At 42.2% G+C, this 18,864-nt stretch overlaps 1 protein-coding gene across 1 annotated transcript in view; it reads right to left on the bottom strand.

The window, feature by feature from the left end:
* The window catches only part of PALMD (palmdelphin), a 56,890-nt gene that overhangs the window by 20,031 nt on the left and 17,995 nt on the right, over positions 1-18,864 (bottom strand). Inside the window, exon 2 of the mRNA XM_053391746.1 lies at positions 5,820-5,865. Coding sequence (XP_053247721.1) covers positions 5,820-5,864 — 45 coding nt within the window. The 5' untranslated portion in view covers position 5,865. The remainder of the gene's footprint in view (positions 1-5,819; positions 5,866-18,864) is intronic.

Below are 18,864 nucleotides of genomic sequence, written 5' to 3'. Positions count from 1 at the left end.
TTTCCCTAGGAAGAGGAAAGGATTGCTAAAATAGTTTAAAATCCATCTCTATCTTCTGAAAACAAATCTCAGGGTTCTTCTTCAACATATCATTTTCTTTTTAGTACATACCAGCTGTGTCTAGTATTAAAGGTTTAGGCGTGCAAAACTATTAAATGATTGTTTCCCTTCATTTATCAGGGAAACCAGGGAAACAAATTCAAATTTCAGGAGGCAATTCTTTCAAGTCCCCAAATATGCCTCTGTTTTCTTTACATATTTACAAGCGAGAAACAGCAAGGGTGGTGTTAACTGAGGTAATTTCAGTCACAGAAAATTTAGCAACCAAGTTGGGCTCTGTTCCCATCATTGTCTAGAGACTTGGAATAATCTTCATTGCAGATAGGAGTTATTTCTGGCACACATCCCATAATGCAACTATAAACAGCATTTGGGATGTAAATAGTTTGCTAGCCTGTATTTACATGTATCCTTTATAACGTTTATACATTTAGCAGGGCCTCCTGCTTCTACTTCCGCATCTTGCTGAGAGAAACAGCTGAACATATCTGAGAGAAGAATGATAGCTGGTGTTGTCGTTCCATTTTTAAACTTTGTTTACTAAGGTACGCCCCCAGTAGCAATTTTGAACGGTTCAGTTAATCCAGATTTCAAGAACATCCTGCTGCCAGTCTCTGAACTTCACGCCTTCCTTTCTTCTGAATGCCACTATATTAAGGGCCTTGAAATAATTTGGCCATGAATGGTGCAGTAGGTCATCAAAATGACTTTGTAGATTAAAAGCAAACTCCCAAAGAGAGCTCTTTTTCCTAACTCAGAGCATGCCTCCAGATATACCTTCACAGTATCCTGCAAAAGGATCTCAGATTTCCCCCCACTTTTGCTTGAGAAATGAATGGCACATTCTTGGCTCCAAATCCAGGGACAATTTAATTTTCCTCTTTGCTCACTCTCCTGACTCCAGGAAGGCGGGACTTCCCTTCTAAGGAAATTTGGGGTATTTGGTGAGGGGGTGTGGGGGAAGATCACTATGAGGGCCAACCAATCAGAACAGTGCACAGCCCCCCCCTTTTTTTTGGCAAATGGGATTCTCTTGAGCTCAGCACATAAACTAAGGCCAAAACAAGGTGAGCTCAATTCCAGAATTAGTTTGCTGCACACATAACATAAATTTGGTCCCTCCCAAAGTGAAAAGTAATGGATTAATTGTGAAGTTTAATATAATGGTACCTCGGGTTACATACGCTTCAGGTTAAATATGCTTCAGGTTACACACTCCACTAACCCAGAAATAGTCCTTCAAGTTAAGAACTTTGCTGCAGGATGAGAACAGAAATCGTGCTCTGGCGGTGCGGCAGCAGCAGGAGGCCCCATTAGCTAAAATGGTGCTTCAGGTTAAGAACAGTTTCAGGTTAAGAACGGACCTCCGGAACGAATTAAGTACTTAACCCGAGGTACCACTGTATTGGAATATATAGCAACATATCACCACTCATTATTAAGTATATCCGGACATGCCCTAAGTGATAATGAATTTGCAGTGGAGTTTTACACTGGAGTACAATATAGAGAGAGCAGAAGGTGTTCCATCAGGTTTTGTGGGATTTCCGTAAGGCAATGCTACCACTACTTTGTATTGCAGGGACCGTTAAACTTTTTGGGCACGTGGGCTCATTTTCAAACTGGAGAAGCTGTTGTGGGCACCAGACACGTACCACAGATGAGCACATAATTCAGTCTAATCTACCGGCTACAACAGAATTCTTCTTTCAAGCTGAATTTCAGTGAGGAGAGAGGTGGTTGAAGGGACTCAGTGGGCGCCAGAGAAAGACATGTGTGCCTACAGGCCCATTAGTGACTCCTGCCATAGAAGTTCACAGCAGTGTGGTGGAGGTGATATTCTTGTTTTTGATTATTCTGGATAAAGACTTTTAGTATTTTTTTTTTGCATACTTATGGATATTGTATCATGTAATTTTATATATTTTCTTGTAAATAGCTTTGGGACTCCTTTCAGTTGTGTGAAGGGATAAATAATTAAACTAAACTAAACTAAAAAAAACCCCTAGTGCCCTGCACATATATATGTTAGGAGCTCGTTCTACTCTCGAGTAGGACCCTGGCCGAGACACATGCCCGACTGGCATGTTCTTGCCTTCCTGGTCGATTGTTCAGGAGCTTCAAAAGCTTTCTTCTGCCTGAACATCACAGCGACCTATGCCAACAGACACTGGCACACTTAGGGATCCGCAGAGTCTTCATAGCTTGCATAACAGACCTCAGCAACTCAACATTTTGGCTAATCTACTTTATTTATATAAAAACACACATGGAGCACTTCAACATGGTTCCCTCTCTCTCTAGCATCAGACAGCAAACAGAAAAAGAACAAAGGACAATAGTCCCACTTCACGGAACACAGTAACACAAATATCCTGTCTCCTTCACTTCCCACTCTGTGGAGTCAAAACATACACCGTCATGTGATAGACAAAAATCCCATGACTGCAATCATGGAGCAGGAATTCTAACAATATATATATATTTGTGGTACCACTGCTGGGAATGGCATGAATGTGTGCATTGGAGCACAGTTTGGGATACTACTTTTCCGAACCTCCAGTTTTACCATTGCAATCTGCTAAAGCAATCCTATTCCCCCTAAGGATCAAACTAGCTACCAGCAACCTAGGCACAATTATTTGAAGAAAATATGTCCTACTGAAACAAGTGGAATTTCCTTCTAATATATTTGTTGTTGTTGAAATAAAAAATCCACATCTCACTACAGTCATTGAAATGACTTGTGGGATCTTATATAGATATGGCTTGTAGTCACAGAAAATTCCAGAAGCATAGTGAGGATTGTTTTTGTTGTTGTTTGCCTTTCTTACTACGAATCTTTCACGAAACAGAAAAATTATATGTAAAAGGCCTTTGACAGTGCAGTGAGAGGAAAAGAATTGAGCTTCTTCCAGCAACGAAAGAGTTATTATTCAGCTATCAAGTTCCACTAATGCATTAGCCTTTATTCCATCCCCTTTCAATATATGTCAGTTGACACACTTTTAAAGCTTAAAAGCTGTTGCATTTCTCAGCCGGTTTTTTTTAATTAAAAAAACTTCATTCATTTCCAGCAAGAAATCTATGTGTTTAATCGAACCACTTTCTATATTAACTTGCATTTATTATCACTAAAGGGCCATAGAAGCACAAATCTTTCAAAAGCAGCAAGCTAAATAAGGGTACCAGAACATAGCCAATGTTGAGACTAATAGCTTAGAAAATGTAATAATGTAAGGACCAGCCAGAATCAACAAGCCAACTTCTCATCTCCAGTGGATTGTGGATGAAGATGCCTGGTCAAGCTTCTTGTAGTGAGGTTCCTCACTTACTTCTAGGGTGCCCAAAAAAGCTCCCCCTCTTTCCCCCACCAGCTTACCTCCCCTAAAAAACCCCCATACCTTCTTGAGGCCCTCTCTCTTTCTTCAAACCCCTTCTTAACACACCCAGCTTTCCCATGAAGCCTTTGGCACAACCTCAAGTGCCCGCATCCTATTGTAACCAAGTCTAAATACATGTAATGGAAACAAACATGCATTCCCCCTCGCTATACCCCTGCCTCCTTTTCCTATACTTTCCCCTATTGTCTCCTCCATATTGAATTTGGGACTGCAAGCTGTCTAAGGCAGGGACCTGTCCTCTTGTATCGTATCAAGCAGTCATGTATATTGATGGCACTGTATCAACAGTGCTTGACCAACTGAGTTGTTTGGATTTGGATTTGATATCCCGCCTTTCACTCCCTTTAAGGAGTCTCAAAGCGGCTAACATTCTCCTTTCCCTTCCTCCCCCACAACTCTGTGAGGTGAGTGGGGCTGAGAGACTTCAAAGAAGTGTGACTGGCCCAAGGTCACTCAGCAGCTGCATGTGGAGGAGCGGAGACGCGAACCCGGTTCCCCAGATTACGAGACTACCGCTCTTAACCACTACACCACACTGGCTCTAGTTCTAGTTCTAGTTAGAGGTAGGTAGCCGTGTCAGTCTGCTGTAGTCGAAACAAAATAAAATTCAAAAAAATTCCTTCCAGTAGCACCTTAGAGACCAACTAAGTTTGTTATTGGTGTGAGCTTTCATGTGCATGCAAGAAGAAGTGTGCATGCACACAAAAGCTCATACCAATAACAAACTTAGTTGGTCTCTAAGGTGCTACTGGAAGGATTTATTTTTTATTTTGAGTTGTCTAGTGTTGTACTACTGCTATGGGCTCAAAGCAGAAAGCAACATTTCTCCTTTACATTCCTATGGATGCGGGAAGATATCCTCTATGTTTCTTGTGAACAACCTTGCAAACAAGCCCATAAAAGTTACTAGCCTGCAGATATTTGCGCACCGTGAATTAAGTCACTTGTGGTCTGAAAAGTGGAATGGGGAAGGCTTGACTCTCTTCCATCTTAAAAAAAAGAGGAAGAAAATATTTCCGCAGCAGATCTCTTTATTTATGGGCTACAAAGTGAGTAGCCCACATCCAGTGCCTTTTCGCAGCTGGGTTGGGAAGCAATGGATACATGACATTAGCCACTATCCTTTATCTATCCTGACATTTCCTATGAAATATTGTGTTTTGATGCATTTTCGCCCCAAACCAGCTTTGATCTGAATTGAGAAAAAGAACGACCAAGTTGTGTTGTAAGCTGGTCATGGGTACATTGCATTTGCAAGCCTGACTATGGAGTCGTTTGATAGTGATGCCAGTTCACCAGCAAGAAGTCTTGCTATTCATGGAGAAACAAAATAAGAGTTTGAACCAAGGGTTGTGAAATAAATAGCTCCTGAAAGTTAAAGAACTGCTGAATTTACTTATTCCGTTCTTTAACCATCAGCTCTTTAGTTGTGTAAGCAAGGGAAGCACTGGGATCAATGGGAACATGCATGGAACAAAAATGTCAGAAAGAGCTTTCTCATTCTTCCAAAGCATGTTGCGTCTAGCTTTAGTAGCGCTTCAAAGGAACATGATCATTATTGTGCTATGATGCCACCCACAGCCAATCATAGCTCTGCCCTTAAAGAATAGTCAGTGAACTAATCTACCGGCCTAAACCTGTCATGAGATGAGAGAATGAGGGTTAGATCAGATCAATAGGGAGCTAGACATTAATGCTATTAGATGTCGTTCTTCCTCTTAAGAAAAGCACAGTTCTGAGACAACTTTCTGCAAGCGCTGGGTTCTTTATGAATAAAATAACTCCACCATAGTGTGAACTGATTGAATTTCCCATATCATACTCCTTTAAAAGACACACACACAGAGAATGTTGGTGTTCCCATGAACTACCAACAAATACTTATTTAATTAAGCAGAAGATTAATTGCCCAGGGTACTTCTTTTCTTTTTAAACTATGGAATTTCCTTGTTCCAGTTCATTCTTAGCTTTCTGACCTGGTGTCCTTCAAATTAATGCACAGGTGCACACTCACTGAGCCACTTGGTCTTAATGACAGCATCACATATGCCTGATATAAAACATTGCCTGACTCCTACATCTCTGGCATTCAGCGCCTGGGAGCTAATGGTCAAATTTATGTGCCTGCCATAAATGCAAGTCATACGCAGGATTTTGCTGACTGCCCAAAGTTTGTAGTCTACAAAACAGAAAAAAATAAGGACAGAAACGAAGGATTTCATACAGAACAGGGAGACGTTCCAGCCACCTTAGTAACCTCTAAGCAGCTTTGATCATGATTTTCTAAAATATATATTACAAGACAGACACACACACAAGCACACACAAAGATTGATATAGAGAAGAAGTACTTACGGTTATGGCCTGAAATCTTTCCTTCAGCAGTTCAGCTTCTTCCATTCTAGAAATCAAACAAACACACAGGTTTTGAAATCTACAAAGAAACACTACATAGGCACAGAGGTTTCCCGTATGGAAGAGGAGGAGGAGGGCGACGAGGCAAATGCTTCTGAAGGGTTATGATCTAATTCCCACAGAGGAGAGAGAATTCCCGACTTATGTGGTGTGTCTCCGAACAGATGAGCGAGTCGGCTCAGACAGACACATGTAATGAGGGTGTGCTAGGGAGGCAGACATCCAGAATACTGGCATGAGTTGACTGACAAGTTTGAACGGCAGAACACAAGCCCTTTTCCTTCTGCAGCTGCCAATTCTTTGTCGTAATCATATGCACACTTGGCATGCCATAGATTAACCGTTAACTGCCCACCCCCCCAGCAAATCATATTTGCTGGAGTTCTTTAATGCGCAATGGTAGTAGTTATTTTTAAGGAGGTGAAATGTAAATCCCTGACATCTATAAGCCATACCCCCATTTAATGTTCATTGAGATGCCGTCATCAGAATAATTAGCAGTTTTGTAGTATTTAAAGCTTTTCCTTTGTAACCCATACAGCTGCCCCTGTAAGGGCAGACTTTATAACTTGTACCCATAATACAGATGAGGGCTCGAGGCTGTGAAGAATTAGCTGGCCTGAGGTCACCTAGATCACAACCTAAATTGTAACAGAGCTCTCTTTTGCTGGCTTCAAACTTTTCCTCAAAGTCCTTAGCTGCTATACTACACCAGATGTTAGCTTAATTAACCACAAACCCTGAAATTTCGAATACTCAGTTGGGGGGGGGCATGTGTTGCAAAATGTGTTTCCTTTGCTATGAAACCCTGCAAAAATCTGTCAGCGGTTTGGAGCGGATCCCAAATTTTGGGCTCCATAGTTAACAAAGCTCCAAATGCTGCCGTCCCACAGTGTTGTCTCTATGTGTGGTAATTTAGAATCATGGAATTAAGTTGGAAAGGACGCTGAGGATCATTGTCCAACCCCCCTACAATGCTGGAATATGCAGCTGTCCCGTATGGGGACTGAACCTTGGCATTATCAGCACTATGCTCTAACCAACTGACCTATCCACTGAGTTTAAATTTAAATTTAAACTCAAATGTAGGCTTTAAAAACATTTTATAATCTAGTGATAGAATTATACAGTGGTACCTCGGGTTACAGATGCTTCAGGTTACAGACTCCGCTAACCCAGAAATAGTACCTCAGGTTAAGAACTTTGCTTCAGGATGAGAACAGAAATCGTGCTCCGGCGGCGCAGCGGCAGCGGAAGGCCCCATTAGCTAAAGTGGTACCTCAGGTTAAGAACAGTTTCAGGTTAAGAACGGACCTCCAGAACGAATTAAGTTCTTAACCTGAGGTACCACTGCATAGCAGGTTCTTATGGCATTGTACAGTTGTGTACAATGTATGTACCAGCTGTGTGTAGGTGGGGCACTAATGTCAGCGGCTACCATTCGGCAGTACAGTGCCAACAGAACCACCCCCTACCTTGGTTGCCACCCCGTCTCTGTGTGGTGAGGAATTTGGGGTTGGGGTAAGCGAGAAGAGAAGCAGGCAAGTACTGCCAGAGTCATGCCTTGGCCTCTGCAGAGGCAGCATTAAAGGAAAAAGGACCCCTGGACGGTTAAGTCCAGTCAAAGGTAGCGATGGGGTGCAGTGCTCATCTTACATTTCAGGCTGAGGGAGCCAGTGTTTGTCCACAGACAGCTTTCCAGGTCATGTGGCCAGCATGACTAAACCACTTCTGGTGCAACGGGACACTGTGATGGAAACCAGAGTGCACGGAAATGCCGTTTACCTTCCCACCGCAGTGGTACCTATTTATCTACTTGCACTGGTGTGCTTTCGAACTTCTAGGTTGGCAGGAGCTCAGACAGAGCAATGGGAGCTCAGTCTGTCACAGAAAATGGTTCTCTAGGTCACCAATATGGCAATGCTTTGAGCTGACAATTTGAAATCTGGTGCAAGAATCACTGGTACTCACCTGACATTAGCAATATATATGGACCCTAAAGTTTTGAAGTCCCCCAGTGGTGCAACAAATAAAAAGAAAAGCTGCCAGCACATTTGTAAAGCTAAGCAGGGTCTGCTATGGTTTCAAATTGGATGGGGGAACCATATGTTGAGAATCCTGCATTGCAGGGGGTTGGGCTATAGATGACCCTCAGAAGTTCATTCCAGCTCTATGGTTTTATGAAGTTCCATTGTGTATATGGGACCATAACCTACTCATAGTGATCAGATTGTCTTTTGTAAGGCGACCTGGGAGTTTTTAGCATACACTGAAGGGCAGGATATAAATTAAAAGTGTTTAGAAAGGAAAAGAAGAAAGTGTTAATTCAGAATGATTAAGGACCTGATCTTTTCTATACATAGAAAATTAATGTTCCCCCTTTCATTATAGGGGAGTTTCCATACTCTGAAAGTAAAGCTGAGCTTTTTTCAACAACTGTGAAGCTGAATGTGATTTTATACGGCTGAGAACATTGAGCAAGTTCTTTATCTTCCAAGTTAAAAGGGCAAGCATTCTAAAAATACACACAAAACTTGCAAAACAGGTAGAATGATGAAAAATAATATCTGCTCGTTGCAAAAAGACTGACAAATCTCTTCAATGTGTAATCTGAGTTGGTTTGAAATTGTTCCATGCCTTTGGTATCATGTAACTGTAACTTCACAATCTCTTCAAATATAGATGAACATGGGAATCAGTATATGCTTTTTTTTTTTTTTGAAAAATGTGCAGTGAAGCTGTGCCTGAACCTCCAAGTGCCCCTATTTTCTAGGGACAGCCCTGGATTTACAGAAGCTGCCCTGGTTTCTGATTTGATCCCTGAATGTCCCACTTTTCCTTAGGACAACCCTACTTTCATTGGAGAAATGTTGGAGGGCATGGAGTTATGTGACCACCAAGCCAAGGAGATAAGTAACTATACAACCTTTAGAAGACATCTGAAGGCAGCCCTGCATAGGGAAGATTTTAAATGTTTAATGTTGCATTATATTTTTATATATGTTCAGACCCTCCAAGTGTCCTTATTTTCCAGGGACAGTTCCAGATTTACAGAAGCCATCTCGGTTTCTGATTTGATCCTGGAATGTCCCACTTTTCCTTAGGCTGTCCCTATTTTCATTGGAGAAATACTGGAGGGTATGGAGTTATTTGACTCCTGAGTCGTCTGAAGGGGGATCCTGTAGAGGGAAGTTTTTTTTTTTAAAAAATGTTTCATGTTTTATTATGTTTTTATGTTGAAAGCAGTCCAGAGTGGGAAACCAGACAGACGGGTGGGGTATAAATAGAATAATAATAATAATAATAATAATAATAATAATAATAATGCAATAGGACATCCCTATTTTCATCTTTGGCCACCTCATGAGAAGAGAAGACTCCCTGGAAAAGACCCTAATGTTGGGAAAGATTGAGGGCACAAGGAGAAGGGGACGACAGAGGACGAGATGGTTGGACAGTGTTCTCGAAGCTATGAACATGAGTTTGACCAAACTGCGGGAGGCAGTGGAAGACAGGAGTGCCTGGCGTGCTCTGGTCCATGGGGTCACAAAGAGTCGGACATGACTAAACGACTAAACAACAACAATTTTCATCCAAGAAATGTTGGAGGGAATGATATGTTGGAAGAAGCCCAGAGGGGCTGGGGTATAAATAATAAAATTGTTGTTGTTGTAATGGAATGGGATGTCCCTATTTTCAACGGAGAAATGTTGAAGGGAATGCAGTGCCACTTGTCCATAGCACATAGATTCTGTGCCTTTATTATCTGAATTACAAGGAGGAATGAACAGGCGAAACATTCCCTATCACTGTATCTCAGCTTTCCTCAACCTGGTGCCATAGATTTGAAGCACTGTTATACCACTTGATGGGACGCGGGTGGCGCTGTGGGTAAAACCTCAGTGCCTAGGACTTGCCGATCGTAAGGTTGGCAGTTCGAATCCCCGCGGCGGGGTGAGCTCCCGTCGTTCGGTCCCGGCTCCTGCCAACCTAGCAGTTCAAAAGCACCCCTAAGTGCAAGTAGATAAATAGGGACCGCTTTATAGCGGGAAGTTAACAGCGTTCCAGACGCAGCTTTGTCACGCTGGCCATGTGACCCGGAAGTGTCTTCGGACAGCGCCGGCTCCCGGCCTCTTGAGCGAGATGAGCACGCAACCCTAGAGCCAGTCATGACTGGCCTTTGGGCAGGGGTACCTTTACCTTTACCTTTATACCACTTAACAGTCTTCTCTCCCCCCCCACAAAGGACCCTGGGAACTGTAGTTTGATAAGAGTGCTGACGGCTGTTAGGAGGCCATCGTTCACCTCCTACAGAACTACAATTCCCAGAGTGGTTTAACAATAACTCCTTCACAGGAAACTCTGGGAATTGTTGCTTGGGAAGTGGGAGGGGTGGAATTGTGGGCGCCTCACAACCCTTAGCAGATCACATTTCCCAGAATTCTCTAGGTCAAACTGTGAAATTGGCACAACAGGGCTTTAAATTTATCAGGCAAATGTGGCCTCTGTTTACAAAAAGTGACATTCTACATTATTCATCTCAAAGCACTGTGCTGTAGACCTGATATCTTTTCCACAAAGCTGGAATTATGCAGATTGATGACCACAAAGGAAAGATACGGCAATTTACTACATTATTGTTGCTGTGTTTTATTTTTATGTGTTTAATATTAAAAAGCTGATCAGAAGATGAAATCAAGTTCTAATATTCTAAAGTTTTGTCAGTGGGTGAACAATTATTTCTAAAGAAGGCTGAGGGCCTTCTCGGTAGTGGCACCCACCCTGTGGAATGCCGTCCCATCAGATGTCAAGGAAACAAACAACTGAATTTTAGAAGACACCTGAAGGCAACCCTGTTTAGGGAAATTTTTAATGTTTGAAGTTTTATTCTGTTTTTAGTCCTCTGTTGGGAGCCGCCCAGAGTGGCTGGGGAAACCCAGCCAGATGGGCGGGGTATAAATATAATAATAATAATAATAATAATAATAATAATAATAATAATAATAATAAGGACCTTACTTGGAAAGGAAGCCCAAAGAGACTTAAAAGGTGGCATCCAACACAGAGCAGACCCACTGATGTCAATAAGCAATGGGTCTACCATGAAGGAATAAATTGATTTATTATGGTCACAGACCAGAAATACAGACATATGCAATAAAAAAAGCATATAAATATAAATAATTTAAAATTAAACTCTGTAAGATAGAACACAGTAAATCATACAGATATGAGTATGACTTAATCTACCATGAGTATGATTAAGTTGGATACCCAAAATGAATAAAATGAAGTAGAAATGATTATTTTCCAGCAATCAGTTTGACTTTTTTTACCTAGGTCAAAATCCTGTTGCAAAATCACGTACAAAGAATTTCCAAATAATTGGCCACACTTGTCCTCCCTGTAACCTGATGCCCAGGCTTTTGGCCTATCCATCTTTGGTCATACTGAACAGCTGGTATTTTATCTTACAAAAGAACTTTTTAAGCATTTGAAGACTCCTGCTTTATCCTCCCTCTAGGGTCTCTGGTTCTGCCAAAGCTAAGTAGCAGAATAGTTTCAGACCTAGCCAGTCATTTTCTTTAAAAAACCCAAAAACAAAACCACCACCAACACCCAGCTGTTAAAAGACACAATAACCAGAGGAATTAATATGGTTTGGTATTGCCCCTGTAAACGGGAGTATGTGAATTGCTCGCTTTTATAAGGTGTTCCAATTGCTACATGTTGCTTGCAAAATTTCTGTTTTGATTCCATAGTTGATTATATAGCAAGTGAATTGCATAGTGGTGCTAAATCACAGACTATCTGCTTGCCCCTACTTTTGGATAATTATAAATCTTCAGTGAACAAGTCAGCATGTTTTCTTTCCCCATTTTTATGTTATTTGCCTTTCTTTTAAACCAAGCATGGCTGTAAGTATTAGCAAAGTCTTTTAAATAATCCAGACAAGGCCTAGAAAGAGAATAAATTTGATAACACTTGAGTGCAGAAACAAAGAAACAAAACCCCCTGGTGTATAATTTGAGGAGAAAGGAGCAAAGCCTTTCTTACGTTAGGCCTTGCACATAGCAGTGAGGCACTGAACCAAACATGCAGAGGACAGAACTCACTTAGAACTACCCAGCCAATCAGGGCATGTTCTACCTCTGCAAACATCATATCACTCTGCCGGTTGCTAAAGAAGGGATATTTCAGTCCTCACCCATACTTAAGAGGGAGGAGAATCTGTTTTACTGTCAGGTATACATGAGGAAACATAGACTGAGCGCAAAGTTTGCTTAATAGTTTCAGTAGGTTTTATGTTCAGATTAGTTTGCATAGATATCATTGCAGACTAAGAATAATGTCACTGTTTTTCAAGTGAGTCATGTTGCAAAAATCCCTTCAATAGTTTCCTCACTTGTTGATAGTTGGAGTTTCCCCCCTTCAATCACTACTGTATGTTCTTTCCCCACCATTTAAAAAAAGGTAAAGGACCCCTGACAGTTAAGTCCAGTCACGAACGACTCTGGGGTTGCGGCGCTCATCTCGCTTTATTGGCTGAGGGAGCTGATGTTTGTCCGCAGACAGTTTTTCCGGTTCATGTGGCCAGCATGACTAAGCTGCTTCTGGCGAAACCAGAGCAACGCACGGAAACGCTGTTTACCTTCCCGCCAGAACGGTACCTATTTATCTACTTGCACTTTGATGTGCTTTTGAACTGCTAGGTTGGCAGGAGCAGGGACCAAGCAACGGGAGCTCACCCCATCGCAGGGATTCAAACCACCGACGTTCTGATCGGCAAGCCCTAGGCTCAGTAGACCACAGCGCCACTCACATCCCTTTCCCACCATTTACTTTAATCCAATTCTGAATTGGATTTGCATGGCAAAAGGGAGAAATGGACCAGCTGTCGTTTTGTCTGGCCTTAAGCCCACTTTGTCTATGATGGTGCCATAACCAAGATATCACATACAGATAGCTCAGAAACTTCAACAGGCACGGTCTCTGTAAGATTCCTGGAAGAGAGTTCGTGAGATTTGTGACAATTAAAATAGTTTCCTTTACAGCTATTTTTACCAAGCCTGTTGTCCAAATTGGGAAGCACGATCTACTAAAAACTGTTTCCAACCTTCGTTTCTCTGTAGCAGATACTGAGCAAACGTTTCTTTTGACCTAACGGATGTTGACTTATGAATGCAACATTTGTAGTCAATTTGATCTGGCAGGCTGATTGCATTCTTTTGTGGGGTCCACCCCTCACTGCATGCTTTTTGTATTCAGTTCTATTTCATAATGGATTATTTTTACCGCAGGAGTCTGCTTTCATGATGCATTACCAGAGCAAATAACGAAACAACTGTATTAGGAAGTGGGTGGGGCTCTTGAAGACTAGATAATCTTTATTATTATTATTTTAAAAAACCCCATAGGGGATTTTCATGGCAACACCAGCAGCTGAACATGAATATGGATATTTTGATCCTAAAGGCAATTTTAAATAACTGCACAGACTGGTACCAGTACATCAGAATTGCACCTGATATCCCACCACCCACAGCTTTTAACATCTTCTAAGACTGCTTCCTCCAATTCTGCAACCCTGATATAAAACATTATTATTGTTGTATTTTATTTTTACATTTTAATTTTAAAGAGCTGATCAGGAGACGAAATCACTTTCATTTTTGAATGGAAATTGGAGGCATGCTTTTTATGTGGCCACCGAGACCACATAACACCGGTCTTGAAAGACCTACATTGGCTCCCAGTACGTTTCCGAGCACAATTCAAAGTGCTGGTGCTGACCTTTAAAGCCCTAAACGGCCTCGGCCCAGTATACCTGAAGGAGCGTCTCCACCCCCATCGTTCAGCCCAGATACTGAGGTCCAGCGCCGAGGGCCTTCTGGTGGTTCCCTCATTGCGAGAAGCAAAGCTACAGGGAACCAGGCAGAGGGCCTTCTCGGTAGTGGCGCCCGCCCTGTGGAACACCCTTCCAGCAGATGTCAAAGCGATAAACAACTACCTGACATTTAGAAGTCATCTTAAGGCAGCCCTGTTCAGGGAAGTTTTTAATCTGTGATATTTTACTGTATTTTTGGTTTCTATGGAAGCTGCCCAGAGTGGCTGGGGAAACCCAGCCAGATGGGCGGGGTACAAATAATAAATTATTATTATATTATTATTATTATTTATTTATTGCAAGAATTCATATCCTGCCTTTCGGGATATAAATCCTTCCAAGGCAGCATACAAGAAACACTGAGCTGCATTTGAAATACATAAACACACGCGAACATACACCAGGGCCCAGCCTCTGTGTTTCTCCATGAATCACTGTTCTGAGAAAGCCTCCTGGCTTGAGTGGGGGAAAGGAAGTCCAAATCATGTAGACTAGTGTAGGAATAGCAGAGTGAGCCTCCTCTGATGGCAGATCCTTCTGCATCTCCACACCCTCTCCAAGCAGAATGCAAGGCCAGGGCAATGAGTCAAGGAGAGATGGAGTGATACACAGTCTCTTCTGTGGGTGGATGCTTTGATTATTATTTATTTTATTTCTAGTGGCATGCAGTCATCACTTGTCTTGTGGCCCAACCCCATTGAATTCAGCAGGGCTTACTTCTGAGTAGACATAGTTGGGACTACATTGTCAGCCAGGGAGCTCCCTAGTGGCCCACTCACTTTCTCTCAGTCTAACTTTCCAAGACTCTTGAGATGATGGAACTGTGAGGTAGTGAACCACATTCACTGCCTTGTGAGATCTTTGGAGGAAAAACTGAGGTCCACACAGCTGGAAATGGGACTGCATTTAAAGTGATGGAGAAGGCAAAGGTGAGCAATTGTCTTAAGCAGCAATGGACAATCTAAGGACCATCTGTGCTGACCATTGACCATGCTGGAGCCTATTCCTCATCACCATTGGAAGGAGGTCTCAGGCCTCAGGAAACAGGAAGCCTGTTGCCTGAGCTCCAAGACTTTCTTGTGATGGTACTGAACCAGAGGGAGCAGAGGAGTCTTTGCAGCATGTCGAGGCGAAAAACTGCGACAATGACAATAATCCACCAACAGCATATAAATCAATATTGCTAACCTGATCCAAAACACCCACCCACCCCACTCACACACAAAAACAAAGATCACCACAGCCAATTACAAACAAACAACCACACCCTAGGCCAACCCCAACCTCTCTCACCACCAAAGGAACACAAGTGAACAGCAGAGAACCAGCACAAGTAACGCTGTCACCAAACCCTACATACATTAAGCAAAATAGAAACATCGGCACCCGACCCCACCCATCTTCCCCCCCTCCACCCCTTTTCTTCCTAATGTCTCAACAAATGAAACTGATTTGTAAAAATGTTACATGGAAAAAATACGAGAGACAATACACATACTTCTGTAAAACAAGAAAATCTTTAATAAAAGAAAGAAAGAGAAAAACTGCAACATGCGTCTTCCAGAAAGGCATTCCCACACAAGTCATGTGACCTGCATGAGATCGGGGTCCTGAAAGACACGCTTTTTAGAAGGCGAGAGTGTGGCACCCAAAATGGGCACCAAACTCTGACACGAAAATAAAAATGGGACATGCCAGTTTCACTGCGATAGCTGAGGGGTATGTAAACAGAGGCAGAGACACTTGATTTGGGGAGGATGGTGGGCCAGGGATGGACTTGGGTAATCTTTGGTAACATGACGCCCTGTTCAAGGCCAAAATTTGGTGTCCCCAAATGGATCATCTCAATTTTGCATCAACACTGCCCTAAATCTGGTGCTGGTTGGGCCCTCCATAGCAGGAACACTACAGCACAAGAAGGGTGAACCACAGTAATACACTAAATTTGTGTATTTAATGAGAAAACACCTCAACTTTCATTGTGTTGTGTCTGATTACAAAATGGGTGTATTGGGAGAAAAGGACACTAAAATGCTGACACATTTTTGAGGACTCTCTCTCTTTTTTAATGGCAAGCTGATGTGGAAATGTAACAAACTTAAAACTGAAAAAATGAGAAGTGAAATTGACAGATTCTTCCAGCCATAGTTGCTTTGTCTTTGCCTGAGAAATGATTTTAAAACCTTGGACTAAGTGATTATAGCTCCCTCTGCCTAGTGGGAACATCTCTCTTGACGTTGTCCTGGGACATTTGCTGAGATAATCCTACACCGTAGCAAGTGGCAAATGTTGTTTGTCTTTCTCCCTCGTACAAGAAGTTCCACGCCCTGAACCTCTGGAAGAAAGCTTTCCGTGACTCCTCTGGGTGGAACACCCTTCCTATTTCTATTCATAACCACCCTGTTAAACCTTTTAAGTTGAAGAAAAAGGCCTCCTTAGCAGCGTTCTGGTCTGTAAACTGTTCTGGTCTCTGTAAATAGTGACATACTTTAAAAAAACTGTTACTGGCATGTACCAGTCCCATGATGGTCACCTTTGTGTTTTGTGGCAGACTTGTTCCCCTCCTGTCTTTTAAATATAGGATCTTTTATATGTAGTTAACTTTCTTTCTTTCTTTCTTTCTTTCTTTCTTTCTTTCTTTCTTTCTTTCTTTCTTAACTCATTCTCATACAAAAATAAAACAGCAATCTTGAACATAAGATGTTAATAATAATAATAATAATAATAATAATAATAATAATAATAATAATTTTTTATTTATATCCCGCCCTCCCCAGCTGAAGTTGAGCTCAGAGTGGCTAACAACAGTAAAAGTAACACAGTTTTCATAAAATCATGATCAATTAATTGAAATACATTCTAAAATCAATTCATTCTAAAATCAATTCATTCTAAAATCAATTCAGAATCAAATTAATGGCAACCATTGGGCTAGAGTTCTATGAGGATTACCAAAGGAGGGGGTCAGACTGTGCCTTGGCTGAAGGCCTGGTGGAACAGCTCTGTCTTGCAGGCCCTGTGGAAAGATGTCAAGTCCCACACGGCCCTAGTCTCTTGTGACAGATCGGGGCCACAGCCGAAAAAGGCTTGGCTCTGGTTGAAGCCAGCCTAACCTCCCTGTGGCCTGGGATCTCCAAGATGTTTTTATTTGAAGACCGTAAGGTCCTCCGTGGGACATACCAGGAGGGGGTCACGTAGGTACATGGGTCCTAGGCCGTATAGGGCTTTAAAGGTCAAAACCAGCACCTGAACCTCATCCTGTACTCCACCGGGATCCAGTGCAGCTGGTATAGCACCGGATGAATGTGATCCCGTGGCGAGGACCCTGTAAGGAGTCTTGCCGCGGCATTCTGCACCCGCTGGAGTTTCTGGGTCAGTCTGGGTCAGGCTTTCTGAGGATGATCTCTAGGGAGGACAATGTGAGAAGGATGCAGCAGTCATGTGCCATTCGATCCCAGCCCCTCAGGGGAGAGGCTGTGTTTGAAGGCTGCATGGCATCCTTCTCATGCCACCCTCCCCAAGCCGCTTTGAGAGGCTGGGATCTAATCAAATCCCAGCCTGGCAAAGTCACGCAGGGCTGGCTCAGGGAAGAAAAAGCTCCTGGGGCAATCGCTCCGGCAATCAAATAGTATTTCGTCAGCAAAAAGACACCACTTACATAAACCCTTGCATGTTAAACACGTACATTTATTGAATTAGTAATCTATTTCCTTGAATCTAATTATCCTCAGAATTTTACAAGCAAAATATTTGACGGCATCTGTGTTCAGCTGGTTTACAATTTGGCATGTCCAGCAAAGCATAACTTAAATGTTTTGTATTATGGTTCTCATACCTGACAACCCGAAATCTATTTGAAAGCTTTTTGCACTTTCCCCAGATATGTATTGGAAATATTCTCCTCATGGATGGGGTGACACTTTCTTGGAAAATATCATTGCAGGGAAAGGACCAGGGTAATGAATGGGCACTTGATAAGGGGAGTGCACAGGTCCCAAGAATCACTTTGTATCTGTATATACACATTCCCCCCCCCCAAACAATCTGATCTGTTTTTGAGTCATACTCTGTTCTTTCTGCTTCAATTTGTGCTCTTGATTCCAAGCCCACCCTGTACAAAATGGGTGCCCCGTTCCCTGCAATGGGAATTCTAAAAATGATTGTTCCCCACTTTTGGCCAAAATGAAAGAAATTTACAGGCACAGAAGCCCCTCCAGAGTGGATTAAGCCTGCCAAATTGTGGGCAAATAAATTCAGGGCTTTTCATTTAGGGCACCTTTCAACTCTGATTTAAAAAAACAACCAAGGACAAGCCTATAACGCTTTGATTTTTTATTTTTTTGCCAGAATGGCATACAATTTGCAGGCATTGTGAGCTCTTCTGAGGGGATGAAGCCTGCCAAATTTCAGAATGGTGGCTGTAATGATTCTCTCATAAAGGCAAACATTTTGCTGTTGGACTGGGGGGGCGAGGGGTTTCAATAAGAGCCATAGGGGTCAGGGTGTTGGAGGAAAAAGCCTAAATGCCCAGAAGAGACTGAGGTAGGGGGAAGCTAGTATACAAGCTTGGCCCCCACTGAGTGAAGTTCTCCAGCCTTTCGAGATTCGGAATTTAAAATAAAGGACTATCAAGAAAACCGGCAGAGAGAAATTGAGAGAGGGTTAAGTGCCTCGGATGTGAGATCGCCAGGCTGATTTTGGATGGACTGATGGACTTTGGCTGGGGATCGAAACCGGGAAAGGGGGTGGTAGGGCTTCGGGAATCTAAAGGGTGTAAAAATATAATTCTGTTTTAATTAAGTTGGTTTTTGCCATTAACATAAAAAGGGGGAATTTGGGGAGAGATTTAGGGCCGACCTTAGTAAAAGATTGTCAAGAATAAGTGTTGGTGTATAAAGATTGAGATTTTTAAGTTTAAATAGGTTAATTAAATTAATGGAGGAATTTATGAAAAGTATGTTAAGAATAAGTTTTGAAATATAAAGATAGAGGTTTAGAAGTTAAAATTTGATTAAGTTAATTGAATTAGAGGAAATAAGGTAAAGTGGGGGGGGATAAAAATTGCTGAGCTAAAAATTGGAATTGGAATACAAGAAG

This window comes from Podarcis raffonei, chromosome 6, assembly GCF_027172205.1.
Source record: "Podarcis raffonei isolate rPodRaf1 chromosome 6, rPodRaf1.pri, whole genome shotgun sequence".
NCBI classification, from domain to species: Eukaryota; Metazoa; Chordata; class Lepidosauria; order Squamata; family Lacertidae; genus Podarcis; species Podarcis raffonei.
This window is presented reverse-complemented; position numbering and strand designations above follow the sequence as displayed.